Here is an 18553-nt window from a genome sequence, read left to right as displayed (position 1 = left end):
AAATCCATCGCAGTAGAATGTCTTATATTTTTCCCACATACTATCCTCAATCAAGCTAATCCATTGATTCTCTATTGAGAGCGCACGCATTCTTCTGGTACAGAAGTATTGATTTATGCCTTTTGAAATGGCCACATGCTGATTGTGTTGAGATCGCACGCATTCTTCTGGTACAGAAGTATTGATTTATGCCTTTTGAAATGGCCACATGCTGATTGTGTTGAGATCGCACGCATTCTTCTGGTACAGAAGTATTGATTTATGCCTTTTGAAATGGCCACCATTCTTCTGGTACAGAAGTATTGATTTATGCCTTTTGAAATGGCCACCATTCTTCTGGTACAGAAGAATTGATTTATGCCTTTTGAAATGGCCACCATTCTTCTGGTACAGAAATATTGATTTATGCCTTTTGAAATGGCCACATGCTGATTGTGTTTCATGCCTACCAGTATTATGTTACATGTAACATAAATTGTAACACAAGTTATTTCTTCTGCCAGGTTACTGCAGTCATTGCAAATGTAGCCGAGCTCACATTTCAAGATGAGTAAAAAAGGAAGATCATTTGATGACCAGTTTGAGGAGTTTCTGAAAGAGGTTAGCTATTGTTTTAGTGGGTTATATACTGTTATCAGTGCTCTGTAGTGATTGGGACAGCTTGAAGATGAGTAACTTAATTTGTTATGTTAGAAACAATGTCAGGTTTCTAAAAAACTTATTATACTTTATTTATTTATTGTACGCCTGAATTGATTGATCGAGATATATTCATAAGTTAAATCTTCGCTGATTCTAAACTTGTGGACACATGGTGTGAAGATAAAAATGGCATGAAGTGTGATGTATACTTAGTCTTAAAGTTCTTCCATGAAATAACAAATGTTTTCAGGATTGTAAATTTTGTTAATGAGGACTTTGGAATGTTACTGTTTTATGACCCCTTTACACTAAGGTGGCTTTTAGCAGTTGCACTGACTGTCTGTCTATACATCTGTGCAAAAATTCCTATCTCAGCCATTACTTTGCCATATTTTGATGGATTTTGAAATAACACAAATTAGACAATCTGTCTGGTGTAGCACCTTTCTCTCTACATTAAGCATCAAAGTCATACTTAGAAGTCAGAGGACTGGTGAAATTTGGCCATAAAAAAGCTTGTGGGGCTGATACTTTGTCATTCATCATGCAATTTTAGAATAGCTTTCCACAAATGACTTTATAGAGGAACTGATTGTTGCATGATAAACTGGCTCAATTCCTCATAGGTCAAGGTCACATTTAGAGGTCAAAATTTGAGTTTGTCTATAAACAGCATAAGCGAATTTGTGAGACAAAAGTGGAATGTGGGGACATACATGCCCTATGGACACATGCGTTGTTTGATTTCTTTTTGTAGTCACTTTCCTCAGAGGACTCTGTAAATTCAGCTCTTATCAACAAGTACCTGGAGCCATCAAAGAAAGAAACAAGACCTTGGTGGGATAATGAAACTGGAGATGACGACGACAATGATGACAGAAATAGTGAGTCAAATAGTAAAATTTTCCATAATTTCTCTTTGGACAACCAACATTTTGGACAATCGTCCTCTTAAGTCAAAATTAAGATTTTTGCAAATCTAAGGAAAATTGTTCTGTTCAAATATTGGTACGTGTTTAAAAATGAGAAGTATTGTATTTAGCAATATTTGAAGATGTTTTGTACAACCATTATAGAACAGACAAAGGAAATCATGACTTGCACAACTTATTTCAGTTCGTTCTACAGTTTATGGAATTCTAATGGTACTCAGTGTTGAGACATAAATTATATCAAACATGAAATGAAATGATTTTGAATTAATTGCTTACATATTATCCTAAAGAAATAAATACCTTACAGCGTAGTTTTAAAATCCCTTTATAATAGGCTTAGCCATTATTGATCAATTCTGGTAGGCATGTGATGTCATATATACACCATAATATTCTAATGTAATTCAAATTGCAATAGGTATTTTGTCATATGGTTAAATGGTCGGACAATGTATTTTGGAAAAAAATGCGTTCATCTTAATGTTTTGACTCACAATTTTTTATGCCCCGGATCGATAGATCGGGGGCATATTGTTTTCGTCCTGTCTGTCTTTCATTCTGTCCCAAAAGTTTAACCTTAATTAAAGTTTTATAACTTTTTATCCTCACGCTTTTTGAAAACCGTGAGGATATTGTTGTTATCTCCGCCGTCTGTCCCTCCGTCTTGGCCACTATCTCCTTCTACACTATAAGCACTAGAACCTTGAAAGTTACACACATGGTAGCTATGAGCATATGGGCGACCGTACACTATTTGGAATTTTGATCTGACCCCTGGGTTAAAAGTTATTGGGGTTGGGGTGGGGCCGGGTCAGAGATTTTCACTCATGTTTTTATGTTATTTTACATTAACTTCTTCATTTCTACACGGATTTACTTCAAATTGATACTGAACATTTCTTATGACAATACGGTCATTCTCAACTATGCATGGCCCCATTATCAACCCTGGGGCGCCTCGGCCCACAAAGACCACGCCCACCCAAAATTGCCTTGTACTATAAATTCTTCATTTCTTCACCAATTTACTTCAAATTGATACTACACACATCTTATGACAATGCGGTCAATCTCAACTATGCATGGCCCCATTATCAACCCTGGGGCGCCCCCTGGGTCAAACATGCGGCGTGGGGATATGCGTCAGCCTCTGCTGCGCCATTTCTAGTTTAATATTGAAGAGAGCAACTTGATATATGGCATGCATGTGTATCTCATGGAGCTGCACATTTTGAGTGGTGAAAAGTCATGGTCAAGGTCATCCCACAAGGTCAAAGGCAAATATCATTGTATTTTTCTTTCCTAAAACTTTAACATTCGTTAAAGTTTTGTCATAACTTTTTGAATATTGAAGATAGCAACTTGATATTTGGCATGCATGTGTAATTCACTGAGCTGCACATCTTGAGTGGGGAAAGGTCAAGGTCATCCTTCAAGGTCAAAGGTCAAATTTATTGCTTCAAAGTGGCGCAATAGGGGGCATTGTGTTTCTGATAAACACATTTCTTGGTATACTTGGAAAAACCGCTAACTATTTTAAAGGGACTGTACAGGGCAAGTTGAATTACTCTGGTTGGCATTTTAACGGAATTATGGCCCTTTTTTTTCTTAGTATCTTTGAATATTTTGTTATTTTTTTTTGTTTAGATCCACTTTACTTCTAAAGTATCAAGGCTATTGCTTTCAAACTTCAAATACTTTCTAACTATCATGAGGGTACTGTACCTGGCAAGTTGAATTTGACCTTGACCTTTAAATGACCTTGACTCTCAAGGTCAAATTAATAAATTTTGCTTTAATTTCCATAACTTCTTTATTTATGATCACATTTGATTCATACTTTGACAAAACAACACTTACCTGACATACCACAATAGACTCCACCCAAACCAATTACCATCACCCACGCCCCACCCCAGAACCCCCCCCCCCCCAATTTTTTTTATTTTTTATAATTTTTGAAAGATCATCTATTAAATGACCACACACCCACATTATACGCCCCTCTCCATGATGGCTTACGTTATACTGTCAAGCACTCGAATAGTCGAGCGCGCTGTCCTCTGACAGCTCTTGTTTAATATTGAAGATAGCAACTTGATATTTGGCATGCATGTGTATCTCTTGGAGCTGCACGTTTTGAGTGGTAAAGGTCAAGGTCATCCTTCGAGGTCATAGGTCAAATTTATGGCTTCAAAGCGGGGAAATAGAGGGGATTGTGTTTCTGACAAACACATCGCTTGTTTTCCTTTTAAAAAAAATAAAGTATTTATAGTATGGAGCCAATGGAGGAATAATATGCTATTGGTTGAGATCCAACTGACTGCTTATCCTGTCCCCACTACATATTAATGAAGGAAATAGCAAATGTTGTATAATATTGTGTCTTTCCCACATAGTGGTTGGAGACAGACTGAAGAGCTGCTTTTTGTTGGTTTGTTTGATAGTAAGTTGTGCAGGATTGGCATCATCATTGCATTATGCTTATTTGTCCTTTTTCTTGTGTAAAACATGAATCAATATCCTAAAAAACAATCAGGTGACTTTTCAAACTAAATTGTAATGGAATATACCGATGTTTTTGTCAAACTCGTTATAAGTATTGTGTAATATTGCTTTGATATTGTTTGGATTACTTCGAACTGCATGAATTTTAAAGCGTATTGTTTAATTTTAGAGACAAGTGGGAAAAACTTTCTGAAAAAATCTGGAGATAAATTTAAGAAGACAGAAGTGACGCAAGCTCCGAAAGTAAAAACTAAGAAAGAGGTAAGTTACAATTGATGTTGTGAAATGAATATCAATCTTTATAATTGATATTTCGATAACTGCCACAAATACTGTTTTCAGCATTCAAATACGAGAAACCATCATTTATTCCCTACTCTGTTTCAGTTTAAGTTTCATTCTTGTTATAAGCCTTACTAACGTAAATTTCAAATTATACCATATCCTGACTTCTGCAATTATTACAATTTCTATAAAAAAAACATTGTTTTCTTGAAAGAAAGTGTGTGATTTGATTTGTTTTGGAATGTTAAAAGATATACCGGTAGGGCAAACAAGCTATTAACTAAATAAAATATTACACTACTATGGTCTTATATAAGTAAGTTTACACCCCTTAACTTAAGTTCTTTAAACATAAGTTTGCGAAATAGGCTCGAGCCCACTTTTTTTTGCTGATTTTATAGCCATTATCTGGTCATATTCCTAATGACTCAAAGTATCTTTTTTGGCAAATCCAGTCCCCAAAATTCTCAATTCCTGTTTTTACTTTTGAGTTTTTTTGAAAGCTTTTAGGTATACAAATGTAGCAATTATGAAATTCTTAAGTTGTTTTTAACAAGTCTACTGATATGTTTTATGAAAAGTAGTTTTGTCCCCTACCAGTTTCATCGTAGGGGATTTATGGTTTGCGCTCCGTCAGTCTGTCTGTCAGTCTGTCTGTCAGTCTGTCTGTCAGTCTGTCCGTCACACTTTTCTGGATCCTGCGATAACTTTACAAGTTCTTAATATTTTTTCATGAAACTTGAAACATGGATAGATGGCAATATGGACATTATGCACGTCATTTCATTTTGTTCCTACGTCAAAAATTCTGGTTGCTATGGCAACAAATAGACTAGAAATACTGCTGAAAATGGTGGTTTTCTGGATCCTGCAATAACATTAAAAGTTCTTCATATTTTTTCATGAAACTTGAAACATGGATAGATGGCAATATGGACATTATGCATGTCCTTTCATTTTGTTCCTACATCAAAATTCTGGTTGCTATAGCAACAAATACACACAAAAAATTCTGACAATGGTGGAATTTCTAACAATGGTGGAACCGGTAGGGGACAATATTGCTTGGCAATCTCTTGTTTTATATAACTTTTATCAATAATCTATAGGGCTGTCACGATACGCTGTGAGCGTACCGCGGTATATCGTGGTACGGCAACACTGTATCGCGGTACGTACCGCGATATTTTACAGAATATGTATCTGTGAAGAAAACAGCAGAATAACAAGTTTTACAAACTTTATTAAACTCAATAATCAGAAAACACTGGTATCATAGTATGACTAGAAACTGTAAAAGAAACTGTAATAAACTTGATAGAAGTAGTCATTGTTATTATTCGTGTCTTTTTCTAAAATGTCCGCCATGTTGTTTACAATAGCTGTGACTACGATCTGTGTAAATCGAACGCTTCAAGGGCATGTTCAAAATGCGGAGTCAGCGGGCCCAGTATTGAAAATCCGTAGCGTTCTGACTCTTCCTCGACTTATTCAGAATCTTAAGATAACATGATTCGGAAGTGCCATGCTTTGAACGATCGATATACTAAAGTTCGAAAATGAGAAATAGAATAAACATCTTTTGGATAATAATGAACTTATTTGCAAAGGAAATCTGTCCCTAATTCCAAAAAAGGTACGGACCCATACATCGCCGTATTTTAAACGTGAAAGTTAAACATCTACAAGTGGTGAAGTGGAACCGCTTGCTTGACCTGAATATTAACGGATTATTTATTTAGCCCTTTTGAATCGCTTCTACATTTTTCAAAATGATATCTATATCAAAATAATTATGTAATGTATTTATATCTGTGCTAATATAATAATATTAAAAAAACCGGTGCGGCAACGCCGTACCGCGGTGCGATTTTTTTCACGACATGCACCGCGATATACCGGTATACCGGTGAATCGTGACAGCCCTAATAATCTAAGATAGCTTTACCATTAGCTAAAATAGCCCATGGCTTCTGAAATCTCAAATTGGCTTCTAAACTGGTTAATTATTTTTAAATCAAGCAGATTTTTACACTTTCTGTCTGAGCTAACATTCTAACGGTAAACCAACAAGTATTTTGGCTACTAGTTCAGATTTCTTGGCGCAAACATAGATAATGATTCATATTCAGTGCTCCAGCTAGGATATGAAAAGGGCGAGGGGGTGAATTTTTTGTCAAAAGGGCACTTTGGATGCGCAGTATTTTGTCAAAAGGGCACTTTTGAGCGTGCGGGCGTTTCTGAAATGCTTCCTCTTGCATGTTAATTTATATGTTATTAATAATTGTTACAATAAATTATTCCCATCATAATTAAACAATTCAAATTTTATGACTACATTGAGGAATAAATTAAATACAATGTATTTTAATAAGAGATTTATTTATCATCATATGTAAAAAAAAAAAAAAAAAAAAAAAAAAAAATGTTTTTTTAAAGGGCAGGGGGGGGCCCTAGGAAGGGCAGGGCGGAGGTTCGGGAGGGCAGGGCGGGGCGCCCTTCGATTTAGGCCTAGCTGGAGCATTGCATATTGTATAAACTAAACAATAATATTTTTATCCAAATTTTTAGCTACTTGACACTATCATTTCCAATTTGACTGGTATACATGTAGGTCATATTCCCAAATGGTTAGGAAAAGCCTTGGATATATTTGCCGGGCTCAAGTTCTTATTTTACCTGTGCAGGTTTGCACCATGTTCTCATCTGAAGTAATAAGATAAGAATCCGTACTTGCTTAGTTAAAATGTTTTGATTCCCGGAACACCATCAGGGTTAATTAACAAAATATTAGACCAGAGTTGACACATTTGTATTGAGAATGTTTTGTTTATTTTGTTTATATATTTGGCATTGTTACCATTTTTAACAGTATTTAAGTCATATTAGGCCGGTCAGTTAACCGACTCACATATATCCTGGGTTAGCTGGTTTACCATTACAAAGTATGTGTGTCGTGTTCTGAGAAAACTGGGCATAATGCATGTGCGTAAAATGTCATCCCAGATTAGCCTGTGCAGTCCACACAGGCTAATCAGGGACGACACTTTCCGCCTAAATTGGATTTTCGCTAAGAAGAGACTCCATTTAAACGAAAATGTCATAAAAGCATAAAGTGTCTTCCCTGATTAGCCTGTTTAGACTGCACAGGCTAATCTGGGACAACACTTTACGCACATGCATTATGCCCAGTTTCTCAGAACACTACTCATATAAATGTTCTTATGCATGTAACTCACAACAGCCCTTCTTCAATCAGAGGTTGGGGGAGAATGGCCAAAGAATGGCTTTCATGACCAAATACCACACAAGGAATGTGGCAGGATCAGGGATCAAGCCTTCGATCCTCGAATTTGTAGTCCAGCATTGTACCAACATATCTAGCCAGCATGGTTACAGTGAGGATTTAGAAGTTTAGTGGAACATCTGAAGGCCAATTTCTAAGATTAGGGCCAAGAGATCAAGAGACCCTGCTTATTTATATCCCAGAAACATACTAGCATTATATTCTATATGTATGATAGGTGTATAATAATTCATTATATTTTATTGTGTAATTCCAGACCAAGCCGAGAGGAAAGGCAGAGGCATCGCTTAGCAAAGATTCTTTAGATGATAGTAAGTGACATATAACATGAAACCATTTATTTTCTATATAATTACTGCTTTGGGACATCATAGGGTGTTATTAACATTCTGTGTGCATTTAACAGTACACTTTTGCTTTGATCAGCTGATGGTGCATTATGGCATATACAGGGATCACTTGATTATTAAATATTCCAATTGCATAATATTTTAACAATGGAGAAAAGAAACTTCTGTTTGCCTTCAACATTTTCCAATTATTGAAATATCAGTGTACCGATAGTATTGTATTGTTGATAATTTACCAAGAGTGTTGTTATTTTTAGCTTGGCTATTTTTGGAGAAAACCCGAGATATTGTCATCGCCAGCTTGTCATCCGCCGTCCCCGTCATGCTAAAACCTTTACATTTCGTTAACCTTTTGAACATTGGTTCTAAATTGAAAGTGCTTCCACTTGAAATATTGAAACTTCATATGTAGCTGCACCTTGATGAGTTCTACATGCCACACCCATTTTTGGGTCACTAGGTCAAAGGTCAAGGTCACTGTGACCTCTGATAAAAATAAATTCTGACAAGCTTTCATTTATTCAAAACTGCACCTGCAGCCGAGCATTGGCACCCGTTGTGCGGTGCTCTTGTTATAATGTACCGGTACTTATAGTGTTGTTATATTGATAGTTCACCAATTTTGTTGTAATTTTGATAATTGTTCATGTTCACGTACACGTAGTCCTTGAAAGAGGTTTTAGTACATGGACGACCGATACTGGTGAATGCTTCTACGAAGGGTTCTTGTTCATCATCGACTCAACTTAACTTGATTTTTGGAATGTGCATTCCCTTTGAAAAATCATTCAGTAATTCATACATGTTGGTCATTAGGGCTCATACAGGTCTAAAATATTGGTTTGGGTCAGCGGGTCAACATTAAATTACCCAAGAAAATTTGGGTCTGGTCAGATATGTTATAAGGTAATTCAAATATATTTAAATTAATTTTCATAACATGTGTAAGCGCATTAGATATTAAACTGTTTGTAAAGTCAGATCATATAGAATGTAATTATTTCTATTGGTTTTATGTATTTACACGTAATTATGAATGGAATACTGAACAGCATTTATTAGATAAACACAACATTGTGGAACATTGACAGCAAATGCTAAAAGTGCCTGTCAAGCAAGTCAATATGTAAACATCATTTACTTGAAATAGCGATAAAAAACACAGAAACAATAACTCACCTAGCAAAAATAATGATTCTCTTACTTTTAGGGGAGAAGCCAAAATATCATCTACTGTCAGCTCTAACTGCCGTTTTGATGATGAAGTTGATCGTATTTAATATACAAGTTTCGTTTTAAAACAACGCATTTTTATGTCCGCCACTATAGTAGTGGGGGACATATTGTTTTTGCCCTGTCTGTTGGTTGGTTGGTCTGTTGGTTTGTTGGTTTGCGCCAACTTTAACATTTTGCAATAACTTTTGCTATATTCAAGATAGCAACTTCATATTTGGCATGCATGTGTATCTCATGAAGCTGCACATTTTGAGTGGTAAAAGGTCATGGTCAAGGTCATCCTTCAAGGTCAGAGGTCAAATATATGTGGCCAAAATCGCTCATTTTATGAATACTTTTGCAATATTGAAGATAGCAACTTGATATTTGGCATGCATGTGTATCTCATGGAGCTGCACATTTTGAGTGGTGAAAGGTCAAGGTCATCCTTCAAGGTCAGAGGTCAAATATATGTGGCCCAAATCGCTTATTTTATGAATACTTTTGCAATATTGAAGATAGCAACTTGATATTTGACATGCATGTGTATCTCATGGAGCTGCACATTTTGAGTGATGAAAGGTCAAGGTCATCCTTCAAGGTCAGAGGTCAAATATATGTGGCCCAAATCGCTTATTTTATGAATACTTTTGCAATATTGAAGATAGCAACTTGATATTTGGCATGCATGTGTATCTCATGGAGCTGCACATTTTGAGTGATGAAAGGTCAAGATCAAGGTCATCCTTCAAGGTCAAATATATGGGTCAAAATTGCGCATGTAATGTCACTTCTGCAATATTGAAGCTAGCAATTTTATATTTGAAATGCGTGTGTATCTCAAGGAGCTGCACATTTAGAGTGGTGAAGGGTCAAGGTCATCCTACAAGGTCAAACATCATATAGGGGGACATTGTGTTTCACAAACACATCTTGTTTTATTTGAATATGGGATAAAACTCGACATAAATGCTTCTTTTGCGTCACTTTTACTTAGTTATGAATATTTGCAATAGAAAAAAATGCTTAAAATAAAAAAGAAGCTAAGTTTACAGCTCTTGTTTCACCTATCTGTGCTTTGAACATAAAATATTCTGTCTTGTAAATAGCAGCCCAAACTGGTATTGTTGGTATTTACAATGACCCATATGAGCAGGTATTTTTTTGACATGCCTAATCGTGTTTTTACGGGTTACCGTTTGAGCACTTTGGGTCATATACAGAAATGTTATTTGCCTTGTCGTTTTTTTTTACAGTTTCGGAAAAATCGGACGAAGACATACATGGAGACTTTCGCAGGTATGTTTGATAATAATGGACCAGAAAAGCCTATTTGTGTAAACAAAATATGCTGTCTAGTATCTGGTTATAATAATACAAGCTTATATTTACCTTATGCATTGAACTGCTATTGTTAACATTTGGTTGAAAATTTATCAGTTGTTGTCCTACATAGTAGACTTGTATAACTGTCAACAATGGTATATAATATAAGAAAGATGTTTTTAAAATAAAATCATTTACATTTGAAACTAAACAAGCTATACATTGAGAACCAACACTTATCACAAAACCGTCATTAGAAACCAAATGAGCTTAATTAAACTTGATTAAAAATTAATATATAGATTAAACTTGATTAAAAATTAATATATAATATTTTACATATGTCTTACTATAGGTATGAACTGTGAGACCAACTTGGAAATACTAAACTGAATTATCATTCTAAAAGTGAATGTTTTTTTCAATTATACGTTTGTTAATATACAATATACAAACTTAATAGTTACTCATAGTTTTACCAACATTTACTAATAGTTTTCTGTCTGATTTCAGACCGCAGGTTCATCTTCCATCGGACAGCCATGATAGCATAGATACAGGTATGTACAGGTCAAGCTTGAAATAGGAAATGTCTGGAATTTGAGGGTTAACCATTTAACTTTTAACTTTTTTCACCATTTCAAATAAATGACCAAAGCATGTTAAATCAGACGTTTTGATTAAATATTCTGGAAAAAGTATAGGGGTTTATTCTCCACATTCAAACATTTATGATCAGACTGATGTAAACTGGAATACAATTAGATATCCTGCAGGTCAATAAATAACTGGTATTAAAATGGTGATCACAACTTAAACCTCGAGTTTTTTCTTGCAGTTAACACATCTATTTCTGTTTTCATCTTTGGGTCAAGTGGGGTCAAAAACTAGATCATCGGGTCAAATATTCCAAAATTGGTGTCAGTTAACACAATTAAGTGATCAAGGGCAATCATGGACCTTTTGTTATTTAATAGAAAAATTAGTGAGACTTTTAGGCCATTGTTTTCTACCTTCCATGTTACTGTTTTCAGCTGAACTTCTCAATGACAAGAGTTCTCCGGCCAGAATTGGGATGGATACATTGGACGAACTAAGAGACAAGGAACAGTTCTACAGAGTAAATATTCAAACCTTTATAAATACATGTAGTTGTGTACTGTCACCTGCCATAGCTTGAGACATACCTTATGCTGAATTTTAACGGGTATAAATGATTTTTTTATGACATTGATAGTTTGATGTTCAATGAAATGATGTTATGAATGAAAATGATATTATCTGTTTAATTATTTTAAACAAACAATAAATAATGAATATTGAACAAAATTGTTGATCTGCTATAATTAGCCAATACAATGACCAATACCCACATCTACATTATTTCAGGCCGAATAACTGATAAGAGGTTGGCACCAATGCAAAATGTATCATTTAATTTTAAATAAAGCAACAGACTATAATCTAAACTGAATTCTAGACATAAAGAACAATTCAAGTGCCCAAAAAATTGAGCATATGTTAAATCAAGAAATGCTGATTAGAACAATGCATGGTGAAATTACTGGATTTGTGTGAAATAAAATAAGCAATCAATGCTGACTTTATATTTTTGGCAATTTGTGTAAAAACTAGCAAAAGTCTGGCAGCAATCTTGCATTCACAGAATTTTGAAATTTATCTTAAAGAAAAACTAGCGTAACGCCTTTTTTGCACATGTTGTGTCATGCCTATGTTATTAAAATCCTTGGTTTGAGAAAAAAGCTAAATAACATGTTTACACCAGGAAACCATTTCAATAGAATAAACAGGATATAGAAAAATTGCAGACATGAAAATGTTTTATCCACTTAATAGGAAACATTCAAATCTAATGAAGCACATGTTTAACATAGGTTATTGGGAACATTACAGTTCTTACACATATATTTCCCGCAGGATAAACTGAACACTGCAAATCTTACAAACACACATTTCCTGCAGGATATAGAGAACAATGCGAACGGAAGTGTGGACTATGGCAGGCTGAACCAGGACCTGAGCGCAACCGGTCACACCATGACACCCGAGGGTCACGCCCGCAATGCTGCCACCCTCGCCGCGCTGAGGGACATCGAGGATGAGGAGGAGGAACATGACAGACCTGGTACCCAGCTCCATAGTGACAAGGTAGTGTGGACTTTAGCCTTGCTATGTGAAAAGGGGGCTTAATGCATGTGTGTAAAGTGTCAACCCAGATTAGCCTTTGCAGTCCGCACAGGCTAATCAGGGACAATACTTTCCGCTTCATTAAGGATGAGGAGGAGAACCTGAAAGACCTGGTACCCAGCTGCACAGTGAGAAGGAGTGGTGATTTGTGAAGATCTTTATTTTTACTAATAAATGATCAAATATATAATATTGTTATTTTTAAAATTATCTCATTGTTATGTATTAAAAATTATTTCAGTGTTATATATTTGAAACTCAGTCAATGTTATGTTTAAAATTTCCGTCATTGTTACATATTAAAAATTCTATTATTTTTAAGAATTAAAATTTTGGCTGTTGTGTGTATACAAAAAGTTCTGTCATTGTTATGTGTAAACATTTCTGTAATTGTTATGTTTTATAAATTATGTTATTGTTATGAATGAACAATTTTGTTATTGTAAACATGGGTACTTAATGTTATAGTTCTTGCTCTATAAGTTAAACCTGCTTGGTAACAAAACAAGCTTATTTCTTTGGATATAGGAGTATTCAGAACAGAAACCCAGTATGCTGTCCAAAGGTATGTATTTCTAAAAATATAATCTTCAAAATGACAGTAAAAAAATTAAGATTTAGATTTTTAGATTTTTACACTAACAATAATACATTATTTTCTCTCACTATTTACATAGAGGATATTTGTTGGATTTGGTGGAATATCGATTTTAATTAAAATTGATAGTCCAACGAATCCAACAAATTTTCTTTTTATTTTTTGTTAACAAATAATTATTTTTGTATCTAAACTGGAGAATCACTCTCAAATAATGACATAAAATCACGTCATTTCATAGTAAAACAGTGAAAATTATTGGTAATTTTCACTGTTAATTTTCACTGTTTGAAACATTGAATTATCACTTTTAATTCACTGATATTTCTCTATAAACCACCGGAAAGCATAAAATAAAATGAAATCTTTCTCAAGGAGCTTTAGTAATGAGACAGCTAGTGAAAGCCTCACCTGAGGAAGTTTCTTAGATATCTACATATATAAGGAATTAACCTCAAGTAAACTGAAACACTTTCTGTATGCCAACTCATGCTATAACATGCTTTACACGTCTTGTTGGCAGTATCATTGCTGGACTCGCTGGAGTCTACGATGAACACGACAACGTCCCCACAGGTTGGGCGGGGTACGCTCAGGGACGCCCAAGACATGCTGGAGGAGAGAGAGGAGGATGAGTGGGATGGGTACGGGGCGGGGAGAAACAGGAATAACAACAGTGGGCCAGAGACACTGAAAACTGCTACAGGTGGGTGGGGATGTGAGATCAGAATAGTAGTGATAATTGTGATTGAGTGCTTATGATGATGATGGATTGTGAATGTGAAAAACTGCTACAGGATGTTAGGGAATGTGAGATCAGGATAGTAGTGATAATTCTGATGGAGTGCTGCTGCTGATGATGATGGATTTTGAATGTGAAGTGAAAAACTGCTACAGGAGGGTAGGGAATATATAAAACTGCTACATGAGGGTAGGGAATATAATAAACTGCTACATGAGGGTAGGTAATATTTATAACTGCCACAGGAGGGAAGGTAATATTTATAACTGCCACAGGAGGGTACAGAATATTAAAACTTCTACAAGAGGGTAGGGAATATTTAAAACTGCTACAGAAGGGTAGGGCATATATTAAACTGCTACAGGAGGATAGGGAATGTTTAAAACTGCTACAGCGGGATAGGGACTATTTAAAACTGCTACATGAGGGTAGGGAATATGTAAAACTGCTACAGGAGGATAGGGAATGTTAAAAACTGCTACAGGAGGATAGGGAATAGTAAAAACTGCTACAGGAGTGTAGGGAATATTTAAAACTGTTACAGGAGGATAGGGAATATTTAAAACTGCTTCAGGAGGGTAGGGAATATGTAAAACTGCTTCAGGAGGGTAGGGAATATGTAAAACTGCTACAGCAGGGTAAGGAATGTTTCAAACTGCTGCAGTAGGGTAGGCAAAGTTTAAAATTGCTACATGTGGGTTGGGACTATTGAAAACTGCGATATGTGGGTAGGGACTATTGAAAATGGCTACAAGTGGGTGGAAACTATAGATAATTGTGACCATGGAAAACGGCTGCAAGTTGGTGGGGGCTATTGAAAAGGTCAGAGAGAGAATTCAGGAGGTAATAGTGATGATTATAAGGGATTTTTGTTGATGATGACAAATAAAATATGGATAGTAGTGATGGTGATGTTGATTATGATGATGAATATCATTATGGTTGATGATGATGATGATGATGATGATGATGATGATGATGATGATGATGATGATGATGATGATGATGATGATGATGATGATGATGATGATGATGATGATGATGATGACAACAATGATGACAAAGAAAATAATGATGAATTATATTAATAATTATTATAATGTAAATTTCTTTATTATATTAGTAGGAAATGATAACTGATCATGATTGTGGTTACAATGATATTCACCCATCACAACCCTATTGCAGGATTTATAGGCACAAACACCAGCCAGGAAATAGAAGCCCTACACAAGGCCCTTGAGAAGGTGGGGCTCTCCGCTACCCTTGGCAACGACAGTCAGCTGCTGGACCTCTCCTCGCAGACTGCGGACCGAGAGAGGGAGGATCTTGTGAGGAAACTGCTCAGCACACCCGCAGGTTAACAATAGGGCTTCTCTCTGTCTGTAGGTTCCTGCTTTTGATATTGGAAATTACAAACATTACTCACATGGTATTTGGAATGTTACAGGTTTTGTTTCATTTTAATATGAAGATATAGGGCTTAACATGTGTGATTCCCAAGTGAAATCATTGCATTAAATTGAAGATTAATTTGGAAATGATTTTAGGGTCTTTTTGAACCACTTGATATTATGGCCATGAATTTGTAATTTCAATAACAATTTACATTAAAAGAAGAAAATGTGTAATTGCTTGATTTAAAACATTTGAATAATTATTCTAAATAAGTAAAAAACTAAATGTTATTACATTGTCAAAATTGTTAATTTTTACAATGATAACCTCTATTTCCAAAAAAAGGAAAAACTCAAACAAACCATGAATTGGACAGTTTGATTGGGGACAAGGTTGCTGTTATCTGGTATTGAAGAATTGTTTGTAATCCATATCTTGAAAACAGATGTAGCAAATGAAATGAAACTGTATACATTTACTCTTTTGCTGTGGGAATCGGAAATGAGATGGGAGAGATCAAAGTCAAGGTCACTGAAACTAACAATAGAAAAATGGTTTTGGCTAAATATCTTGAGAAGAAATTGAGTTATTATGACGCAATCATATATACATTGTACAAAATCTTCATATGTGTTTGCATCTGAGGCACAAAATGCTTTCCTCTCGAAATCAAGGTTTATGTTTCTCATATGATATTTTGCAAATTTGAAAAATACTAAATATCTTGCCTACACAATAAACAGTTTCATTCAGAAAAAAACACTTAAGAAACTCTGACAAAAACAAGAAATGCTATGTCCGCTGTTGTCTGACAGCTATTGTTCATGTTGCTTGTAATTTCATCGCAGGCAAGCAGCGTAACATTTCTGAGATCATGAAAGAACTGGAGGACTATGAGACCAAACTGGATAAGAAATCTCAGCCTGGTAAGCGTTGAACATGCATTAATAATGTGTACTCAATAACTTGAAAATATAGTTTGTGTTCATATGTTTCATATGCAATTGTTAGTGAACAGTTTTTATAAAAAAAGTACATACACTGATAAATATCAGAATATATCATTTTGAAAAGTCAATTACAATTAGATTATGTTTTTGTATTACACGTGGTCTATTTATTATTGTTTTTGGCAAAAATTTACCAGTTGGTTTCATATTGGTTCATTTCCCCCCCCCCCCCAAAAAAAAAGCTTGAAAGAAGGTATACTTATGCAACCAAGTTAGATGGTTGTTGTCCCCTACTGGTTTTTCACCGGAGGGGACTTATGGTTTTCGGTCTGTGTGTCCGTCAGTCGGTCTGACACTTTTCTGGTTCCTTCTATAACTTTTAAAGTTTGCAATATTTTTTCATGAAACTTGAAACATGGATAGATGGCAATATGGAAATTATGCACGTCATTTTATTCTGTTCCTTCGTAAAAAATTATGGTTGCTATGGCAACAAATAGACTAGAAATACTGCTGAAAATTGTGTTTTTTTCTGGATCCTGCGATAACTTTAAAAGTTCTTCATATTTTTTCATGAAACTTGAAACATGGATAGATGGCAATATGGACATATGCACATGATGTCATGTTGTTCCTACATCAAAAATTCTGGTTGCTATGGCAACAAATAGACTAGAAATACTGCTGAAAATTGTTGTTTTTTTCTGGATCCTGCGATAACTTTAAAAGTTCTTCATATTTTATCATGAATCTTGAAACATGGATAGATGGCAATAGGGACATTATGCACGTCATTTCATTTTGTTCTTACATCAAAAATTCTGATTGCTATGGCAACAAATATAAAAAAAGAAAAAAAATCTGACACTGGTGGAATTTCTGACAATGGTGGAGCCCGTAGTGGACATATATTGCTTGGCAATAGTCTTGTTCATATCATTTTGTGTCCTTTGAACTACTTTTTCATTTTTTGTGTGTTTCATAAACACGAATCTTCTAATGCTTTATATTAATAATGAGTAGTGCTGGAACATGAAAATTTAAATGTCCATCTGGGATAAGAGTTTAACCATAGAACTACTGCATTTTTATGCCCCGGCATGGAATGATCGGGGGTATATTGTTTTTGGCCTGTCTGTCTGTCATTCTGTCCCAAAACGTTAACCTTGCATTAAAGTTTTGCAATGACTTTTGCAATATTGAAGATAGCAACTTGATATTTTGCATGCATGTGTATCTCATGAAGCTGCACATTTTGAGTGGTAAAAGGTCAAGGTCATCATTCAAGGTCAAATGTTTAAAAATACAATCCAAGGGAAGTAATTAGCTTTAAAATTTCTAAACCTGCCAAATGATATATTGAAATTTTATTTCAAAGCTGCGCAATAGGAGGTATTGTGTTTCTGACAAACACATCTTTTGTTTGTTGTGTTTTTTTTACGCGAAACTTTTCTTGGTTTATATTTTTTAAGGGTCCTAGTGAGAAAAATAATCTTTTGCAAACTGGCAGCCAATTTGTCTTTTAGCCATGCTACTTTCTGCCTATACTGATTTTTTTGTTTACAAGAGACTTTCTTTAAATGAAAGATAACAAAAGCAGAAAGTTTCTTCCTTGATTAGCCTGTGGGAACTGCACAGTCTAACCTGGAGCAATACTTTATGCAGAGAGCCACTCATTTGTTAAATGTTTCGAATGGCCAGATATCCATGAAACATAATAATTTTTTTCGACATGATGCACAATAATGTTATACAATTTTTATGCCCCCCCTTCGAAGAAGACGGGGTATATTGCTTTGCCCATGTTGGTCTGTCGGTCGGTCGGTCTGTCGGTCAGTCCACCAGGTGGTTGTCAGACGATAACTCAAGAACACTTGGGCCTAGGATCATGAAACTTCATAGGTACATTGATCATGACTGGCAGATGACCCCTATTGATTTTGAGGTCACTAGGTCAAAGGTCAAGGTCACGTTGACCCGAAATAATAAAATGGTTTCCGGATGATAACTCAAGAACGCTTAGGCCTAGGATCATGAAACTTGATAGGTAGATTGATCATGACTCGCAGATGACCCCTATTGATTTTCA

The 18553-nt window shown here is 35.2% G+C and overlaps 1 protein-coding gene across 1 annotated transcript in view; it reads left to right on the top strand.

The window, feature by feature from the left end:
• LOC127849762 (centrosomal protein of 162 kDa-like) overlaps positions 1-18553 on the top strand; it is a 53464-nt gene that overhangs the window by 3730 nt on the left and 31181 nt on the right. The window contains exons 2-13 of the mRNA XM_052382513.1: positions 504-600; positions 1400-1526; positions 4255-4346; positions 7934-7988; positions 10499-10541; positions 11082-11128; positions 11603-11688; positions 12552-12737; positions 13305-13341; positions 13898-14080; positions 15305-15475; positions 16363-16440. Of these exons, the coding sequence (XP_052238473.1) occupies positions 547-600; positions 1400-1526; positions 4255-4346; positions 7934-7988; positions 10499-10541; positions 11082-11128; positions 11603-11688; positions 12552-12737; positions 13305-13341; positions 13898-14080; positions 15305-15475; positions 16363-16440 (1159 nt within the window). The 5' untranslated portion in view covers positions 504-546. The remainder of the gene's footprint in view (positions 1-503; positions 601-1399; positions 1527-4254; positions 4347-7933; positions 7989-10498; positions 10542-11081; positions 11129-11602; positions 11689-12551; positions 12738-13304; positions 13342-13897; positions 14081-15304; positions 15476-16362; positions 16441-18553) is intronic.

This window comes from Dreissena polymorpha, chromosome 11, assembly GCF_020536995.1.
Source record: "Dreissena polymorpha isolate Duluth1 chromosome 11, UMN_Dpol_1.0, whole genome shotgun sequence".
Classification (NCBI taxonomy): domain Eukaryota; kingdom Metazoa; phylum Mollusca; class Bivalvia; order Myida; family Dreissenidae; genus Dreissena; species Dreissena polymorpha.
Note: the sequence above shows the minus strand (reverse complement) of the source record. Positions and strands in the feature narration are given on the sequence as shown.